General features: G+C 50.1%; 1 protein-coding gene across 2 annotated transcripts in view; it reads right to left on the bottom strand.

The window, feature by feature from the left end:
• Col26a1 (collagen type XXVI alpha 1 chain) overlaps window positions 1-12,132 on the bottom strand; it is a 120,230-nt gene extending 108,098 nt beyond the window's left edge. The window contains exon 1 of one of the 2 annotated variants that reach the window (XM_040731510.1): window positions 11,707-12,132. In XM_040731510.1, coding sequence (XP_040587444.1) covers window positions 11,707-11,864 — 158 coding nt within the window. In that variant the 5' untranslated portion in view covers window positions 11,865-12,132. The remainder of the gene's footprint in view (window positions 1-11,706) is intronic. The other variant, XM_040731511.1, reaches the window with a different exon arrangement.
• Between the last annotated feature and the right edge of the window lie 7,581 nt (window positions 12,133-19,713).

The raw sequence follows: 19,713 nt of genomic DNA on the forward strand, positions 1-19,713 counted from the left end.
AGGCAGGGTCATTACAAGTTCAACTTAATTGCTGAGTATAGAGCAGTTTTCTTGGATCAGATGGTGTGTAGCAACGGTCCAGGGTTAAACACGGCTTTGACACACATGCACACAAACATATGCACACACACTTGGGAGATTATAGGATTTTCTCAGAAAACCACCTAGTAAAGCATTGAAATAATTAAGACAGTTTCTCAAAAATAGACTGGCGTTGGTGGCGCACGCCTTTAGCCCCAGCACTCAGGAGGCAGAGGCAGGGGGGTCTCTGTGAGTTGGAGGCCAACCAGAGCTATACAGTGAAACCCTGCAGGAAAAAGAGATCAACTTAGCTGGGCATTGGTGGCGCATGCCTTTAATCCCAGCACTCGGGAGGCAGAGGCAGGCAGATCTCTGTAAGTTCGAGACCAGCCTGGACTACCAAGCGAATTCCAGGACAGCCTCCAAAGCCACAGAGAAACCATGTCTCGAAAAAAACAAAAAACAAAAAAATGTGTGCACATGCATACGTGCACATGTATGTGTGTGTGCATGTGTGTGTGATGGGGTGAGGGCCTGCGTGCTTCCTTGGGCATGTGGAGGTCAGAGGATGACTCTGTGGAGTCCGTTCTCTCCTTCCGCCTTTATGTGGGCTATGGGAGTGGAACTCAGGCTGCCAGGCTTTCGAGGCATAAAGAGTCTCATGATTTGGGGCTGAGGAGATGGCTCAGTGGGCAGGCGCACTCGCCGTACAAGCGTGAGACGGTTACTCAGCCCCTGTGTGGAAAGCAGGGCACGGCCATGTCCACCTGTACCCCCAGTGCTGTGCAGGTGGTGGGACAGGAGGGTCTCGGGGGCTGCCTCCCTCGCTCCAGGCTCAGTGAGAGCCCGTCTCAGTGGAGTGTGACACAGCGGACACCCGGGGTCCTCTTCTGGCACACACCGCACACACGTGCACACAAACAAGGAACTCTCGGGATCTGAGTGACTTGTCATCAACAGCTTCAGAACAGAAGAGAGGAAGAGGCTCAGACACCCCAGCAGCCCAGGATCACATCACCCCAGAACTGGGTGCCCAGGCAAGCCAAGACCAATGGCCAAGTCAGTCACAGTGACCCAGCTACAGACAGGGCCTGCCAGGGGAGCGGGAAAGACAAACGTGTCAGAAGACAGACGTGGCCTGCTGGACGTAGACAGTGGCACCAAATCAGGAGGAAACCGCCACACTCAAGCATCGAGAAGACCACAAAACATGAATTGTCAGCATACCCAGACCCCTCCACTGGGCGTCAAGGAAGATTCGGGGAGCATTCCAGGGACAAGGCTCTACAAGGCTCCAAGGAGGGGGATGACTCAGTGAGAACCTGAGTTCAGATCCCCAGAACCCACATAAAGCCAGACAGACACAATAGGACGTGTCCGTAATCCTGGTGTTCCTATGGTAAAATGGTTGGGGGGAGACAGGAGAACCCTGGAATCTCCAAGGTCAGCATCTAATCTACACACACACACACACACACACACACACACACGCACACACACATTTAACAGGTTAGATTTAACCAGGAGGCTAATCAGCTCACACTCACCTGCAGTCTGTGAATCTGTAACACTTGTCGCTGCCTCCCTGGCAGCAAACCCTCACCTGCCCCGCGCCCACGCCTGGTAGGAGAAAAGTGTTAAGTCCCAGACTTGACACTGCTCAGTTTGTGCCATGCTCACCGCACAGGTGACTCGGTTGTCCCTGCCGCTGTTCAGAGAAGCAGACCACCCACCCAGAACCTCTCATTGAGTTTATTTACAAGGGTCTGGATTCCAGGAGAGTGACACTCGCCATTCTCCATTCTCGCTTCCACCTGGGAGGTTTCCACACCTCAGGTTGCCAGCCCTGAGGTTGCATCTGAGGACTAACGCATATCCTGGGGGCCAGGATGTCACAGAACGCTGTCTAGAGCTGGGGTCTAGGTTCAGTCTCCTCTTCACACCCTCTCTCTTTGGGAAGAAAATCCTGCAGCTTTGCAGAGAGTGCTTCAGCCTATCCTATGGGACCATCGGTCCGGCTCCAACAGCACACAGCTCAGGTCAACGCACACAGGGTCTCAGATGACCTTCACGAAGTCCCTCTAAAAGCAGCTGGGACGATGGTATGACCGTCCTAGCAGGAATGCGATGAGATATCCTAAACAGGCACTTCTGCCCTTCCTTTGGCAACCAGGCTCTTGAGACAATGGTGCCCAAGACATTGAAATTCCCCCAGGAATCTCACGCTGGCAGAAACAAAGAGCTGAAGCCTGCTGCCAGTCAGCAGTGGGAGCTATCTAACTATATGAAGAGATTTCATGTAGTTCTGACAACTATCAGACCATCTTGCAGGAGAGACGGCAGCCAGGACAGTGGTGGGTCAGTGACATGCAGGAGCACATCTTGACCGGAACTGCTTAGCTGTGCACACCTACCTTTTGCCCTGACTTAAAGCTAACGGTTAGGATGCCAAAGATAGACTTTGGATGGAGGGGGTCACTGGGCTTCCGTATACCTCTTCCCAATGTGGTCAGTTACATAAATCTCTTTCTCTTTGCATGGTGTGTGTGTGTGTGTGTGTGTGTGTGTGTGTGTGTGTGTGTGTGTGTGCTGCCAAGCCTGACAACCTGAGTTCAATCCCTGGGACCCACAGAGTAGGAAGAAATATTGACTCCTGTAAATTGTGTTTTGATCTCCACCCTTGTCCACTGAGCAATATCACCAGCCCTGAATTAATCTTCTTCTGTTTTCACTATTGAGTTGTCTTTTTAATTGGCAGATTGAAGACTGGCGTCTACACATAGGAGCTACCAGAGCCTAGGCTCTGACCCTGGCAACACAAGTAACAGTGTCCGACAAGGAGACAGGAGAAGCCGGAGGACTCACCTCTGCCCCTGGTTATGACCATTTAACCTGGACTGGATGTTGCTTATTCCAAAGGGAGAGGCAGCTAGAAGGGTGGGACCCCCAAAAGATTCAGAGAACAGTGTATGATGTGCAAGTTTTGCCAGGAGATCGCAGACTGGTCCCCCCAGGCACTTTGTGCGAACATTCCTGAAAATCCTCCGACAGTTCGTTATGGAAGCTCAGGTCACCGCCCCAGGGGCAGCTGGTCTGCATCCAGATCACACATTCTCCAAACAGCAATGAAGTGTGGGGCCAAGCAGAGCCAAGAGAAGCTAGCGGGATTTCTACTGCCACAGCACTGCTTTCTCTGGGAATCGATTTTTTAAAATAACAGGCAAGCCGTGATGACAGAGGAGCAGTCAGAGAACCCGGGGGCTTTGCAGGAAGGTTCCCCACCTTCCCGCACTCAGATACACATCTGTGAAGGACAGTCTCTGTGTGTGATCCTCTCGGGAGGAAACGGGTTCGTCAGTAAAGTGCTTGCCGCACAAGTGTGGGGACCTGAGTTCAAAACCCAAGTGCAAGGCCACGGGTGGCGGTGTGCCCCTCCAATGCCAGCACTCGGGAACGCAGAGGCAGGAGAGCCCACGGGGCGTACCAGCCAAACTAGCCGAACTGGTGAACTCCAGGCTCCGGAAGAGACAATGTCTGGAAAGATGGCTCAGTGGGCTGAGGTGACGGCCACCAAGCCTGACGCCGAAGTTCACTACTCAGAACCCACATGGTGGAAGGAAAGGATCAACTTCCACAAGCACCGCAACATACAAGCTCACATGCAAGCACATACATACACATACATGCACACGTAAATGGAATTAAAGCGTGTGTGTGCGCGCGCGCGGCGCGCATGTCTGTCCATATGTGTATGAATAACTAAAGGAGCCAGAAGAGGGCGCCAGATACCCTGGAGCTGGAGTTGCAGGCAGCTATGAGCTGCCCCACCAGGATGCTGGAAATGGAAATATGCAAGAATAGCCAAAGCTCTAAACCACTGAGCCATCTCTGCAGCCCCCATAAATGTTATTTAAAAAGGAATTATGTTTCCAGTCCTAGATGAGAGATGAGTGCACCCAGGGCCCCTCCTACCGTGTGCAGCCCACTAACTGGGATTATGTTCCTCCCAGCCAAGGGCCCCAGGCTCCCTGTGGGAAACCCCATGCAGAGAAGTCCCGCCAGGTGTCTCAGGATCCCCAAGCCACCAACAATATCACAGCTGCTCTGGAATGCAAGGGACAGGCTGAGTGACACACTTTCCAGGAAGGTGTTCTCTGAGTGTGCGCTGCACTACCAGCTTGGGTCAGGGACCACAGCCAGGTTGTCTTGAGTTGGGGAGCCCATTCCCTTATCTCCCTTAACCACACATCTGGACCCCAGCCAGGGGCAGGGACAATATCCTTCAGTGGGAAGTGGAGAGAAAACAGCAAGGTGGGCTTGAGGGGTTCCAAGATGAAGAGACAAGAAACCCATCTCTTGGGTAGCAATTTCCTCCAACTTCAATACTCCATTCTTTAGTGAAACTCTTTAAAACTCAGCAAGTTTGAAGGGAAGGCTCCTTAAAACTCAGGAAGTAAACAACACACAAGTCTTGGGAAGTCCCTGAAACTCAACAGATTCACAAAGCTCCTCCCCACTCAAGGTTATATAAGCGGTAAAGACCACTGAGGAGAGGAGACTGTGCAGCCTGCTCTGCCTGCAAGTTATGCAGAGAGCTACATCTTCTGTGAGCCATCACCCATGCTCCCAGGGGTGCAGCTGCCTTGAGTCATCCATGCTCCTGTAATTAACTCCTCACCCACACTCCTCTGAGCAACTGCAATGAACTCATTGGTTCACCAGGTTGGACTTTGATGGTGTTGTTGCTTCAGTCTCTGCTGGTTCCATATCTTGGGTATATGTTCACATCTCCCCAGAAATAGTGTCACACAGCACCAGCCTAGAGAGGCCAGGACACTGGGGTAGCGTATCTCCCCAGCTGATACTCAGGCCATCAGAGGATATCCCACTGTCCCATCAGCTGTCACTTACAAAGTTACAGACAAGAATATTGAGTGGCTAGGGAGACAGTTCAGCCAAGAAAGGGCTTGCCTTAAAAGCCTAAGGACTTTATAGTTTGATCCCCAGAACCCACAGGGGTTGGTAACATGGCTCATCAAGTAAAGGCGCTTGCCACTAAGACCGAGGTTCTAAGTTCGATACCTGGGACCCACACGATGGAAGGAGAGAACCAACTAGCCCCAAGCGATCTCCACCTTCTGAGAGTGGGACCCTGGCTAGGAGATGCGGACTGCCCTGGGAGATGTCCTTGGTGCTGGTCCTTCCCGAGAAGACATGAAGAAAGAGTAGAGATGGAGGGGGGAGATGGGAAGAGCAGGAAGGAGGGGAAGTGAGGAGGGAAGGAGGGAGAGGGAAGGGAAAGCAGGAGGGGAGGGGGAGGAAGAGTGGGGGACACCGCCCTGTCATCCCATCAAGGCCCAGAGCCTTTCCCAGACAGGTCTATCTGCCAGATGGTTTCCCAGTGGGCCACAAAATGGTTCCAGGTTCTGCATTCGCTCCATTCATCTGTGCAGAGGACGGCCAGGAAATGGGCAAGGACTTTGCACATTGAGCCAAGATGTAATTGAGTTTATTTTTGTGAGAAAGGAAGTGTGTGTGTGTGTGTGTGTGTGCATGCGTGCACATGTGAGTGTGGGATTCAGCACCAGCGAGCCTATTGTCTCTACCCTACATGGTGCTGGGCTCATAGGCTGCTTGCATGGCCACACTCAGCCTTTTATAGGGATGCTGGAGATTTGAACTCAGGTCCAAATGCTTGTTCAGTGAACACTTTAACTCATGGAGCCATCTTCCCTACAACTGAGACTCTACAGGAACAAAAACAAGTGCCCAACGGAACCCTGGGGTCTTCCCCGTGGCTCCTCACGGTTTCCAGGTGGATGTGAGCCTTACGCCTCCCTCTTAACGGGGTGCACTGGGCACAGAAGCCCTAACCCTGCGGCAGTCAGTCCCACTGAAGTTGTGACCTAGAAGAGCATAGCACCTGTGTGGTCACCTCCCACAGGTGGGCGGTCAGCACGCAGGGTCAGGGACAATGGAGAGTAGCGGGAGGCAGAGGGGCTTCCTGGACAGAGCAGAGCTGAGCACAGGGCTCTCCTGATCGCAGCTGGAAACAAAGGCAAACAAGGGGGTGGAGGTATGGTCCAGGCTTTAGAGTGCTTGCCGGGCATGTAAGAGGACGGGGTTCACCTCCAGCAATGCATAACCAGGTGTGGCGGCCACATCCCCAGATCAGGAGGATCGGGTACAGGGCAGAGAGAGAGAGAGTCTTGGCATTTCGAGAACAAGAACCTGAGTCAGCTCCTCAGAACCCAAGGGGGTGGGGACAGGACAGGTGTGGTACACGTTTGCAGTTCCAGTGCCAGGGAGACACAGATAAGCACTCAGGCTCACTGCACAGCCAGCCTCACCTACTTGCTGAGATCCAGGACAGTAACAAACCCTTTCTCAAAAAGTAAGGTAGGTGGCGTCTCAGTAAGGATACACCAAGCCATCCTCTATCCTGCACATGTGTGCATGCATGAGTGCATTTGCACACACATATGAACTTCCATACATGTCAACATGTGAGCACTCAACACATCCCACACACATGTAAATAAACAATAAGGAACCTGTAAAAATGAATAAGATTACAAGGGTATTTTTGCAAACCCCCAAATCCTCCAATCTCTTTTGTACTCCCAGCATGTCATGCCTATTCTGGTCTCTGTGGGATCCTCATCATATGGACCAGATCCTGGTCTCTGTGGGATCCTCATCATATGGACCAGAAAAACAGGCTCTGGGCAATTAAACATCTTGTAAAAGATTGCCATCAGGACAAGACCATCTGGCAAGGATCTTGGGAGACCACTAAGATTGTACTTGAAACAGTCCTCAAAAAAAAAAATTAAGAGGCTTCACTGTAGTTTTGTCAAAGCAACTTCGACACTGGTCTATACTGGGCTTCTAATAGAGGTGACCAAAGAGCCAGTGACAGTCAGGTGACTGTATCATGAGGGCTTCAATGCCATCAGTGGATACATCATTGCAGCTTCATGTTTGACGGTGGTGTCTGGAGGTGAGAGAGACCAGGGGTGACACAGGATTTCCCCTACACAGACCCAGGCATCCTGTCCTGGAGGCTCCATGACAAAATAGGACTGGAGAGATGGCTCACTGGTTAAATACTACCCCCACACGCGTGGGGACTGGTGTTCGGATCCCCAGAACCCACATAAAGTCCAGGTGGCATGGTGACCAGCCTGTAATTACAGCACTGGGAAACAGAGGATGCCCAAACCAAGCTGGGCAGCAAGACTAGCCACATCAGCAAGCTCTGCATTTGATTGAAACAACCTGCGTCAGTGAACAAGATGAAAGAACCACTGAAGGTGATTTCCACACCAACCTGGTCTCTCTGTCTCTGCACCCACATCCCAGTGCACCACACACAGCGCGCACACACACATGCACACAACACACGAACACACATGAACACACACAACACACTCGAGCACACACACACGCACATGAACACACACACTCACACAGGCACACACGCGCGTGCACACTCACGCGTGCACAAACACACACGAACACACGTGCACACATGCATATGCAAACATACACATACAAGAACGCAATGCACACACAAAAACGGAAAAAGAATAACAAGGGATGAAGATAAAGTTCAGCTGGTCCAGCGCTTGCCCTGCACGAGGCCTTGGGTTCCCTTCTCAGCAACATTTGAACACACACACACACACACACACACACACACACACACACACACAAGAATGCACTCAAGCTGCTTCTGCTGCTTCAGTCCAAAGTTGGTCTAATCCACAGATGCAAATCCATAGATTCATGGGAGGGGTTTATGTGACTCTGGTCTTGCGCTAAGACTCTCTGTATAATATTTAATGTCTCAAGAAAAGAGCATCTCTCTCTCACACACACACACACACACACCCAATTTTCCAAGCCAGGTCCAGCAACATATGCCTATAATCCCATCCTTGGAAGGTTGAGGTGGGAGGACCAAGGACTGTCCTAGACAAGCCCAAGCACCTTAGTGAGGACCTGTCCCAAAAAGAAGCTTTAAAAGGAGCTGTAGAGAAAGAGCTCAGTGGTTAAGGGGGCTTGCTGCACAGGCCTGAGGACCTGAGTTTGAATCCTCGGTCCCCACATACAAAACCAGACATGGGGGACACACCTTTAAGCTCAACCCAGGGGAGAGCAGGGGGGACACAAGCGGGGACAGGAAGGTGTCTGGGCGTTACTGACTGCCAGCCTTGTTCCAGTTTCAGTAAGAGGCCATCTCGTGGGGGGGGGGTAAGGCAGAGAGTGAGCGTGACAGAGGGGACAGTACAGACGCAGAGCGTTCTCCTCTGGACATCACATGTGCAGGAAAGGATGCACATCCAAACACGTGTGCACACACACCACACACGCATGGGCCATACTCACACACAGATACGCCAAAGTAGCTAATGGTTTTTTAATAAAAATAGTTTTAAGGGCAGGGGTGTGACTTAGTGGCAGAGCAGTTGTCTAACGTATACAAGGGAGTGGACTCGGACTCCATCCCTGGACTACACGGTTGGGGGCGGGGCTGTGTTCCATAAATGACATCACACTGTACAGACTATTCTGCAACTTACAAAACTATCTTCACACATGGACGTGGACAGAGGCAAACTTTTGTGTGTGTTTGGAGAATCCTTCTAAAAGAAGCTTCTAAAAAATATTTATTTCTGAACAAAATGAAAGCAGTCAGTTTCCATGTGAAGTTGTGTTTGTGTGTGTACACATTTCTCTCTGTGTGTATGTGTGTGTGCGTGCATGCACTATATCAGGCAGAGGTCATTGCCAATGTCAGATGTATTTATCACTCTCAACATTACTTTTTGTTGTTTGTTTGTTTGAGACAGGGTTTCCCTGTGTAGCCCTGGCTGTCCTGGAACTCACATAGATTCCCCCTGCCTCTGCCTCTCAAGTGCTGAGACTAAAGATGTGTGCCACCACCACCCGGCTTCAACTTTATTTTTCTGAAGCTGGGTCGCTCTCTAAACCTGGAGCTCAATGACTCAGCTAGCCTTGCTAATCAGCAAGTCCCAGGCATCCTCCTGCCTCAGCTTCTCAGGTACTGTCATTACAGGCACACACTGAAACCCCATTTGATCCACCTCTCCTGTCCAGCAAGCAAAGTTTGGCAGAGGAAAAGGATCCGCTATCCATGAAGCATCCGAGGCTCCCAGTACAAACTGTTCTGGTCTCCTTGCTGTAAAATGCTGATAAAATTCCTGGTCATGGTCACTGGGTCTAGTATCTACTCATTCAAACTTGGCTGAATCCAGAGATGCAGATCTATAGAGTAGGGGGATGCGTGTGTGTGTGTGTGTGTGTGTGTGTGTGTGTGTGTGTGTGTGACTCCAGTTCTCTGGTTTAGTCCCAGGACTCACTGTAAAACATTTAACTGCTCAAAAACAATACCACATACACAAAACTACTTCCTAAGTCAGGCACAACACACATTCCTGCAATCCTAGCTACTTTAGAGCTTGAGGCAGGGGGATCACAAGACTGAAGCTAGCCTGTGCTACACAACAAAGTCAAAGCTAGCCTGGACACTTTAGTAAGACCCCCATCTCAAATTTTAAAGGAAGCTGGAGAGAGGGCTCAGTGAGTAAGAGAGCTTTCTGTACAAGCCTGAGGACCTGAGTCTGAATATCCAGCACCCATGTTCGGTCGCATTCCAAGATGAGATCACAGATCACACTATACAGAATGTTCTAGAACTTCCAAAGTGTGTTTACTGCCATCTTCACATATGGAAGTGTGCAGAGTCTACACTTCTATGGGTGTTCGGAGTTCTCCCCCAATAGAAGCTTCTAGAAAATATTTTCCAGCAAAATAAAAGCAATAAAATCACAGGCAAATTGGCAATAGGACCTGGGACCTAATTCTTGGCTTCCATAACAGGGGGTGGGGGGCCAGAACATTTTAAGAAGGAAAATGGGAGTCACCCTGTGTGCTGCCAATTGGAGAGTGAAGGCTTCAGCTTAAAGACCGTGAATGTGAGTGCAGTTTCCCCAGAGACCAGAGGGCCTCGGATGCTCTGGAGCCGGAGATAGAGGATGTTGTGAGCCCCACGCCCTGGGTGCTGGGACCCCAACTCTGGTCTTTTGCAAGAGCAGTAAGCAGCAGGTACCCACTTCCTGCTTACTGCTCTTGAAATGGTATCAAGATCAAAGCGCATGTCGTGGCGCCAGTACAGGTGTGAAGATTGGAGACACCATCAAAAGGGAACGCTAACCCCAGTAAGATGCGCAAACAAGGCGGTCAGTGACATTTATTTGGATGCTTTGCTTTAGGAATTCAAAAGCCTGCAAGAGTTAGCCTTAAGCCACCGGGGGAGGCCAGCGCGCCACCTGGCGGTAGATGGAGGCAGCAGGCGGGTCCAGGCACTAAGGGTCGAGTGACCGGTTGCCTCCTCTGTGCCTACACCGGAGCCCGGGATCCCGGTGGGTACCACATACCGGAGTGAATGGGAAGTTGCCGCCAAGGTGGCTTCGGGCCCCAAAGGCCAGATAAAACGGCCTCTTCAGTGTCGCCGCGCGGCCAAAAGGACTCAACGGCCTTGGTAACTCTGGGAACTGTGGAACACAAAGCCAAGGCCGTGCAGGTGAGCCCGGCAGCTTCGTGGAGGCTGAACCCCGAGTCTTGTGAGTCCGAGGAATTACCTCTACGACCCCTGGATGCGAGTCGGTGCCATCTCCATTTGAAGCCCCTGGCTGAGGGGCAAAATCAAAAAACAAAACAAAACAAAAAAAAAAAAAAAAAAACAGAATGGGAAGAGACGGAGTGGGCGCACCCGGAGACCACCAAAGCCGGGGCTCCGGGGGCGCCGCGCTCCCAACACCCCTCTAACACAAGCTGGCGCCCGGGCACCTGCACGTGACCGTAGTCTTCGTTCCCACCCCCTGAACCCGACCACAAGGCTTCTACCGTCGTGCGTTCTAGCCATCCCCAGAGCCCAGGCCTGCGTCCACAGCATCGGGCCACTGTGCCTCGGAGGCCACCCCACTGTCCCCCCATCTCGCTTTCAGTCTCCGCGCGCCCAGGCCTCGTGCTGCGAACCCGATGTCCCTCCTTCCCAGCCACTGGGCCACTACACCTCATATTCTCCGTGGTGCATCTCCAAGCCCGGAGCACTCAGCGCGGGGTCACGGAGCCCTGGAGCGCACACTGGCGCTAATTCTCACGCCCCTGTGTTCTGAGTTCCCTAACACCGACCACCGCGCCTCGGAGTCCTCACTGTCCGTGGATCCAGCTCCTGCACACCCCCAGCGCCCAGCCACCGTGCCTCGGAGTCCCCACTGTCCGGCGATCCAGCTCCGAGGAGACCCGAGCCCCACGCCTCAAGACCCCCAACAACAGGCCACCGTTCCTCGGACCCTCTGTTGTCCCTCGCCCGGCCCTCAAGCCTTGGAGCCTCTGTCCTCCCAACCCTCGACCACAGTTTCTCTGTGATCCTCAGTCTCTCGATCCAGTCCTTGGTCCGCGATCCCGCACCCCCCAACCCAGCACCCAGTCAATGCTCCTCACAGCCTCCGATGTCCCTGGAACCAGTCCCCCGCCCCCCGCGCCCCTGGCCCACTGTCCTGCATCCCCAGTACAGGACCACGGCTCTTCCGAGCCTCGGCTGTCCCTGGATCCAGCCACGCTCCCCCAGGCCCGGCGCCCGGCGTTACTCACCGGCGACTCGAGTAGCCGTTGCCAGGAGAGCCGGCGCCCTGCTCCGGGTAGCCGTGCTGCTGCAAGGCTGCTGCCGGAAAAGGGTAGAGGAAGCCGGTGGCCAGCGACGACCCGCACAAGCAGCAGCACGCCCATGGTAGCAGCAAAACGAGCTTCATTTTGCCCGGCTCGCCCGCGAGGACCCGGAGTGCCGGGAGCTGGGGACAATCAGGAGTGCCCCCAGATGGCTGGACCTATCCTGCGGCCCCGGCTGGAGCACAGGGAGCTAGCCGGTGATGGTGTGAAGTCAGGGTCTGAGGTGGAAATCGTCTGGGGGGCGCCCACGCCTCTTCAGGGCCGCCTTTTCAAATTCAGCGAGGTGGGCTCTGCAGTCAGAGGGGGCGTGGGTCTTTCTTTTTAACCCTCAGAGGTCCAGGGCGGAGGAGATGTCTACCAAGCTGGGGGTGCCCCAGCAAGCATTTGCTCCTGAACAGCAAAGCAAATTTTACATCCTGGGTCCTTAACACATATTTTGAACTTTCCATAACTAGGTGAGCGAGATTTCAATCAGCACCCAGTCTTCGATCGAACTGCACAATCAAAGATCGTTATGGTCTCCATTTTTTCAGAAATGGAACCTGAAGCTCAAGGAAAGTTAAGCTGGGTTGGTGACTCTATGGGTAAGAATGTGTGCTACAGAAACCTGAGGACCTGAGTTCGAATCCCCAACACCCATGTAAAAAGTCAGGAGTGGCCTCTAACCACATCCAACAGTCCCCAGCCTGGGGGAGTGCGGGCAGGAAGTACCCTGGTGTCCCGCGCTACCGTCTCGCCAGCAAGAACGACGCAGAACACTCGGATCCTTCTGCAGTAAAGCTTTAATGCATCTTGAGAGATAGATGATCAGCTTCTTAGAGGGAGACCCCAAGCTAAGAAACCCAGCCCCTTATATAAGCCTAGGAGCTCCGAGTGAGACGTGTAGAGCCGGGATTGGTGGTTTGCACATCACCCCAGATGACGTCACGGGAGAGGCACAGTTTAAACGGTTAACTCCAACTGACAGCGACAGTTAACTCTAACTGACAGCGACAGTTAACTCCAACTGACAGCGACAGTTAACTCCAACTGACAGCGACAGTTAACTCCAACTGACAGCGACAGTTAACTCCAACTGACAGCGACAGTTAACTCCAACTGACAGTGGATGTCAGCGCCATCTTCTAACGGCAATAGCGATAGCGAGGGCGGCTCCTCACATCTCCCCTATTCATTTATTTTTGAAGCAATAGGACACCCACAACTTTGGAGTGGAGATAGAGGTCAAATCCCCATGTGCAAATTCGGAACATGTACAAAGCTCCTCTCCAGGGTCTTATCCCCAGAGGAAGTCCTGACCAGTCCGATGTCTTTTTTCTGGGGGAAGGAGATCATGACATAGAACCTTCATGCAAGATGACTTATCTCCCAGGAGAAAGTCGTTATACCGCAGACCTCTCCTGTGCAGTGCTTAGCCTTGCAACTCCTTGGGCTGCTGAAGCCTACCCACTCTATCCCGTGCAATGAGACTAGCCTCGTGGGGTGCAAGAGCTGGGAGGCCAGCGACCTATTGCTTTAACATGGTTAACCAAATGTCAGGGAGGCTCCGTGTTCTAAGGCAGCAAGTGCTTGTGCCACCACCACTTTCTCCTTTTGTTTGGGCTCTGAGCGTACACACCATCCAAAGCATCAACACTATTCCACAGCAGAGAACTAGGCTAAATGATCCTACCCCCACCCATTCCTTAAAATAAGAAAATGCAGATGAAATCCAGGGGAGAGGTCTTCCATCAGAGAAAGATCCAGATGCGTCGAATTCACTTGCAGGATCGCCATTCTCAACTCACGGAGTGTCTGCTCAAACTCAAAAGTCCAATTCTGTAATAAATGTTGAGACAGAGCTTGTGACAGGTTAGCTGCTCTTGTAAAATTCTCATATTGTACTAAGTGACACAAAGGCCAGGCAACTTTGTTCACATCCCAATTTGGCCATCTGCCACAATATATCCAATTGTTCCTGAACCAAATTAATCTGTTGGTTTACCAACATCAGGCCTCCTTGTATCTGAGAATTGGCAGTGGCCTGTTTATCTAGGACCATGGTCACAGTGGCCTATAGTTCATTAATGGTTTGAGTTGTCTGCACAGTGGCAGAAAGTGCAAGGGCCGAGGCGGTAACCGAAGCAGTAACCGCGGCGGTGGCTATCAGGCCCACAATAATAGCAGAGATCCCAAAAATCTCGCTTTTCCTAAACAAACTCAAATTACTTGGCGTCTCAACAGGAGCTGGAATAAATCGAGGCATGCGCATTACCAAAGCAAAAGGGTGCTTAATAGCATCCCAGCATAATGCATAAAAACAATTCTAAGCAGAACAATTTATTTCTTTCTGATTCTTACCTAAGGTATCATTACTCACAACCCAAATAAAGGGCAGCTGAATAATTAGTTCTCTTAAAAGGGGTATACTTAACATTGGAGGAGGACCAATCAGATGATCCATAGCTCTGTCCCTCACTCAGACTGTTGCCTAATGCCCCTTTCCAATCAAAAGTAATCTGTCCCTTCTCACTATCATAGGAGAAAGATCAGTACAGCTTCCATTAATTCAAAAGGATTAGCATTAGATCTTTCTGGATCCATATGAATAAAATTATCCTTTAATGAAGAAATCACAGTAAAGCACAAGCTTCCTACTAATGACAAGGTTCTCTCATCCTGAAAACTCTGTATCTGAGGATCTAAAGGCAAAAAGGCAAGCCCCAACTCTCTATTATTTGTGAAAAATCTAGGGAACACCTGGGCATTCTGCATCACTGGCATCGGTAGGGGAAGGTAGACATGATGGCCCACCGTAACTCTCCCATCATACTAGGAACCATCATCCCGAGTAGGAGAGTCTTCATCACCCACTTGGCCTCCATCCTTCTTATTCTGGAGTTGTGAAGGAGCTCTTCGAGTGAGTCTTTCAGGGATCCACAGGGGGTTTTCTTCCTCCTGTGGAAAAACACACACAGCTCCCCTGGATCTTATAAGAATAGGATCCGGGCCTTTCCAGAGATCAGTCAAGACATCTTTCCATTTTACCATTTCTTTTGGCCTATCAGGCTCTAAACTGTGGCGATCAGCCGCAGTGTGGCCTTGGGCATCACAGTTCAAGAAATTAAGGGTAAAAAGTGCCATGGATACAGCAACTCTTGGTACCGAGGGTAGAACATCCTCAATACTCCCCTTTTGTTTAATCAGATATGATTTGAGTGTACGATGGGCACGTTCCACAATGCCCTGTCCTTGAGGGTTATAAGGTAGGCCAGTTAGATGGGTAACATCCATTTGCCGACAAAACTGTCGGAATTTTTGAGAGGTATATGCTGGTCCATTGTCTGTTTTTAAAATTCTGGGTTTTCCCCAAGCACTCCAGGCCTCAAGGCAATGTTGAATCACATATGAGGCCTTTTCCCCTGTTAGGGGTGTGGCAAACATTACGCCAGAACAGGTGTCAACAGAAACATGAACATATTGAAGCCTTCCAAAAGAGGGAATATGAGTAACATCCATCTGCCACATCTGCAATGGTCTAATGCCACGTGGGTTTATTCCCATGTGGGGAGTAGGTAAGAATTCGCAGCAATTCTGGCATTGAGTAACAATTTCCCTAGCCTCTTTCCTGGATAGAGCAAAACGACGGCGCAAGGTCTCAGCCGTCACATGAAAGCGCTTATGGAATTCTTTTGCTGCTTGTGCATGGGTAGACAAGGCAGCGGCCACCAGCTTTGTAGCCTTGTCCGCTAAGTCATTCCCTAAGGACATGGGACCTGGGAGTCCAGAATGTGCTCGGACATGGGTAATGAAAACAGGAAATCTCCTATTTAACAAGGCAGCTTGTATCTTCTGAAAGATGTTAGCAACTCTGCTGGAGGATCTTATTATTCCAGCTATCTCAAGGAGATTAACTGCATTAACCACATAAGAGGAATCTGATACAATATTGAGGGGTCCTGGAAAAGCCTCAAGAACCTCCAGTACTATCAGACATTCTACAACTTGAGGTGAAGTTTCATTATATTGTTTAGATATAACCCTATCCTTGACCACATAAGCTCCCATACCAGTTTTTGATCCATCAGTGTACACCACAGTCCCATCTGGGAGTGGGTCTTTAGCTGTCACTTGTGGAAACACTATAGCCTGGTTTAGGGCAAACTGTAAAATTGGATGCTTTGGAAAATGATTATCAATTTGTCCTGAAAAGGAAGTAACTAAAACTGCCCAATCACTAGATGTGGCTGCCAAGGTCTGAACTTGTGCAGCAGTATAAGGCACAATCAAGGAATCAGGATCCCTGCCAAAATGTGTAACAGCTGCTTTTATTCCGCGAAGCGCGAGCTGTGCAACAGCATCAGGGTACCAGTCAATAATCTTAGCAGGGGAAGCATTTGGATGAATCCAAAGTAATGGTCCATGTTGCCACAGGACTGCAGTTGGCAATTGAGCTGTCTTAAAAACACACAGATTAAAAGGTAGTGACTCCTCAATTCGTTGTAATTGTGCTTCCTGTAAGGCCTCTTCCACCATCTGTAAGGCTCGGTGGGCGGCAGGGGTAAATTTTCTGGGTGAGGAGATATGAGGCTCACCCTCCAGGAGATCGAAGAGGGGTTTTAGATCAGCAGATGGAATTTTTAAAAAGGGCCTCAACCAATTTATATCTCCCAGAAGTTTCTGAAAATCATTTAATGTTTGTAAGTGGTCTTTGCGAATTTCTATTTTCTGAGGAACTATATTTTTGGGAGTAATCTTTGAGCCCAAAAAGAGGCCTGTATCTGCAATTTGAACCTTTTCTGAGGCAATCTCTAATCCCCACTGTTTTAATTCAGCCACCAGCATGGGAAAAGCCTTTTGTAAAACATCTAACTCTTTGTGACAAATAAGAATATCGTCCATATAATGGATAACGATTAAAGATGTAAATTGCTTCCTAATTGGCTCCAAAGCCTCCTGCACATATAGCTGACATATTGTTGGGCTATTGGCCATGCCTTGCGGCAGTACCTTCCACTGAAATCTCTTGTCTGGTTCCATATGATTAAGAGAAGGGATAGTGAAGGCAAACCTTGGTCTATCCCGTGGGTAAAGTGGAATAGAGAAGAAACAATCCTTAATATCTATAATAATAAGCTTCCAATCTTGAGGAAGTGCAGAAAGCAAAGGAAGGCCTCTTTGAACAGGGCCAAAAAGATGCATCTGATTGTTAATGGCCCGCAGGTCGTGGAGTAATCTCCACTTCCCAGATTTCTTCTTAATAACAAAAATTGGTGTATTCCATGGGGAGGTAGAAGGCTCTAGATGCCCCAGCCGTTCCTGTTCTTGCACTAATCTTGTGACAGCCTCTAATTTTTCAGAGGATAGAGGCCATTGAGAGACCCATAACGGCTCCTCTGTTTTCCATGGTATGGGTCGTGAAGCCTCAACGGCCCCTAAATAAAACCCAGTCCTTTTCTACCCCGATTTCCGTGTTGTGTAATGGGTTTTATTCTGCCTTGTTCTTGCCTACCCAAGCCTCTACCATTTGTATACCCCATCTTTGCCATAATGGCTGATGCCTGGGGGAGTATTCATTAGTTAGGGTCATGCCCATGGCTTGTAACACATCTCGTCCCCATAAATTTACAGGGAGTGGCAACACATAGGGGGTAAAACATCCCTGTTTGCCTTCAGCATCCCGCCAGGTTAAGGCTGAGGCACTGATGGCAGGAGAGGACTGGTATCCAAGACCTTGTAGAGAATGAGATGAAACAACAGTGGGCCAAGACTTCGGCCACCAATGGAGTGAAATAATGCTTTTGTCTGCTCCCGAATCCATTATCCCTTCAAATTCTTTTCCATTAATTAACAATTTTATTGTAGGTCTCTCATTTAGGGGTATAGCCAGATAGGCTGAATCACTTCCAGAAGATCCCATAGCCCTTTTTTGTAAAGTGTAGGTTTCTCCATCCCCGAGGGAGGGCAGCAACACCAGTTGTGCAATTCTATCTCCCTGCTTTATAGAAAATACACCCCGAGGGCTAGAACAGAGAACTTGAATCTCCTCTTTATGATATGGGTCAACAATCCCAGGATATATAATGAGTCCCTGTAAAGTTAAGGAGCCACGGCCCAGAATAAGCCCAATGGTGGCAGGGGGCAAAGGTCCAGGGGAATGGACTGGGACCGGTTGAACATTCATTTGGGGCATGAGTAAGAAGTCGGAGGCGGCACGCAAGTCCATTCCGGAGGTTCCTCGGAAACCTCTACTTCCTCTTGATTGCTTTTCTGAAATTGGTTCCCATATTTCTGAGGGCCCTGGGACCATGGGCCCCGTGACCCGTTTTTTGATTGGGGTACCTTGGATTCTTCAATAGGGGGCAGAAGCCTCCCTTTTACATCCCGGACTGACCTGCATTCGCTAGCCCTATGATAACCTTTACCACAACGATGGCAAAGCTTCGATTCTCTTGTTCTTTCAGGGGCTTGACAATCTTTCTTAAGGTGCCCCATTCTCCCACAATTAAAACAAGCTTTTCGATTAGATAAATCTCTATACCTGTGCGTTTGTAAAATGGCGGCAGCTAGTCCTGCATTGGTTAGGGGTCCCCCAGCTCCCTGCACACTCTGAGCCAATCTTGTAAACCTTTGCTTTTGCGAGGGGCGATAGCCGCTCGACATTCCTGGGTTGCTTGTTCATAGACAAGTTGCTCAATCAGGGGCATAGCTTGTTCTGAATCACCAAAGATGCGACTGGCGGCCTCTGTCATTCTGGCCACAAAGTCTGAAAATGGCTCTTGGGGTCCTTGGACAATCTTTGTAAGGTGTCCACTGGACTCTCCCCTTTTTGTGAGGGCCTTCCATGCTTTAATAGCGGCGCCGACACCTGACCATAGACGCCCCAGATGTAGTTGGTTTGATTAAGGGCATGTTGACCCTGACCTGTCAGCATTTCAAATGTCCACTGCCTCTGATTCTCATCTTCAGCCGTGGCATTAACTCTAGCTTGTGCCTGGGCTGCATCATACCAGAGAGCCTTCCATTCCATGTATTGTCCCATGTTGGGAAGCACTGCTTTCACTGTCGTTTGCCAGTCAGTGGGAGTCATGGCAAAATTAGCAAGCCTTTCCACCTGTAATGTGGTAAAGTTAGCATTGACCCCATAATTACGAACGGATTCGGCCAATTCTTTAATTTGATTGTAATCTACGGGGGTATGTACTCTTCCGCCTTCCACATTCTCGAATACTGGAAAAGCCATTTGTATTTTTCTCCGTTCCTCTAAAGGTAAAAAGGAGTCAGTACCAGTATTCAGCCGAAGCTCATATGGCGGAGGCGCTGAAGGCGTGAGCCCGCCGGATTTATAGGCGGTGGCCTCACATTCATTTTTGTTTTCAGTGGCCGGTGTCTATCAGGGTGATATCTTTTTTCCTCATACCGTGCCACCTCCTCCTCTAGACCACCTTCTTCGCTAGAATCCAGAGTGTCAGAATCAGAATTATCTAGCTCCAAGGCTTCTAGCTCTACTGCAGGGTATAGACTAGATTCTGGCTTTTCTTTTTCTTAGATTTGTTAAGGGGTGAATGATAACTCCCTTCTTTCTCTCCCCCTTTCTTAACTTCCTGGGGAGGGCCTTTTTTCTTAGACATGTCTTTTCTTTTGCGAGCTCCCATTCTCTCACTCCGTTCAGTTTCTGACATGCTATCCTGAACTTCCTCTAAGGTTCCCTGACTTTCTATTATAGCAGGGTGACAGGCCTCATCCTCCAAGCAGTTTTTAACTAGCTTCCAAATGGCTTTGGTACCTAAGCAGAGATCTCCTTCTGCATGCTTCCTGTCTAGTTCTTTACCTAGCTTGTTCCATGAGGCCACAGTGAGGGACCCGGAACAAGCATACCATGGTGCCACTCTATCTACCTCCTTCACAAAATTTTGAAGTGTTCGTGGTGCAATTTTAAGATCTCTTTGTTTT

Source organism: Mesocricetus auratus, unplaced genomic scaffold, assembly GCF_017639785.1.
Source record: "Mesocricetus auratus isolate SY011 unplaced genomic scaffold, BCM_Maur_2.0 Super-Scaffold_100025, whole genome shotgun sequence".
Lineage (NCBI taxonomy): Eukaryota > Metazoa > Chordata > Mammalia > Rodentia > Cricetidae > Mesocricetus > Mesocricetus auratus.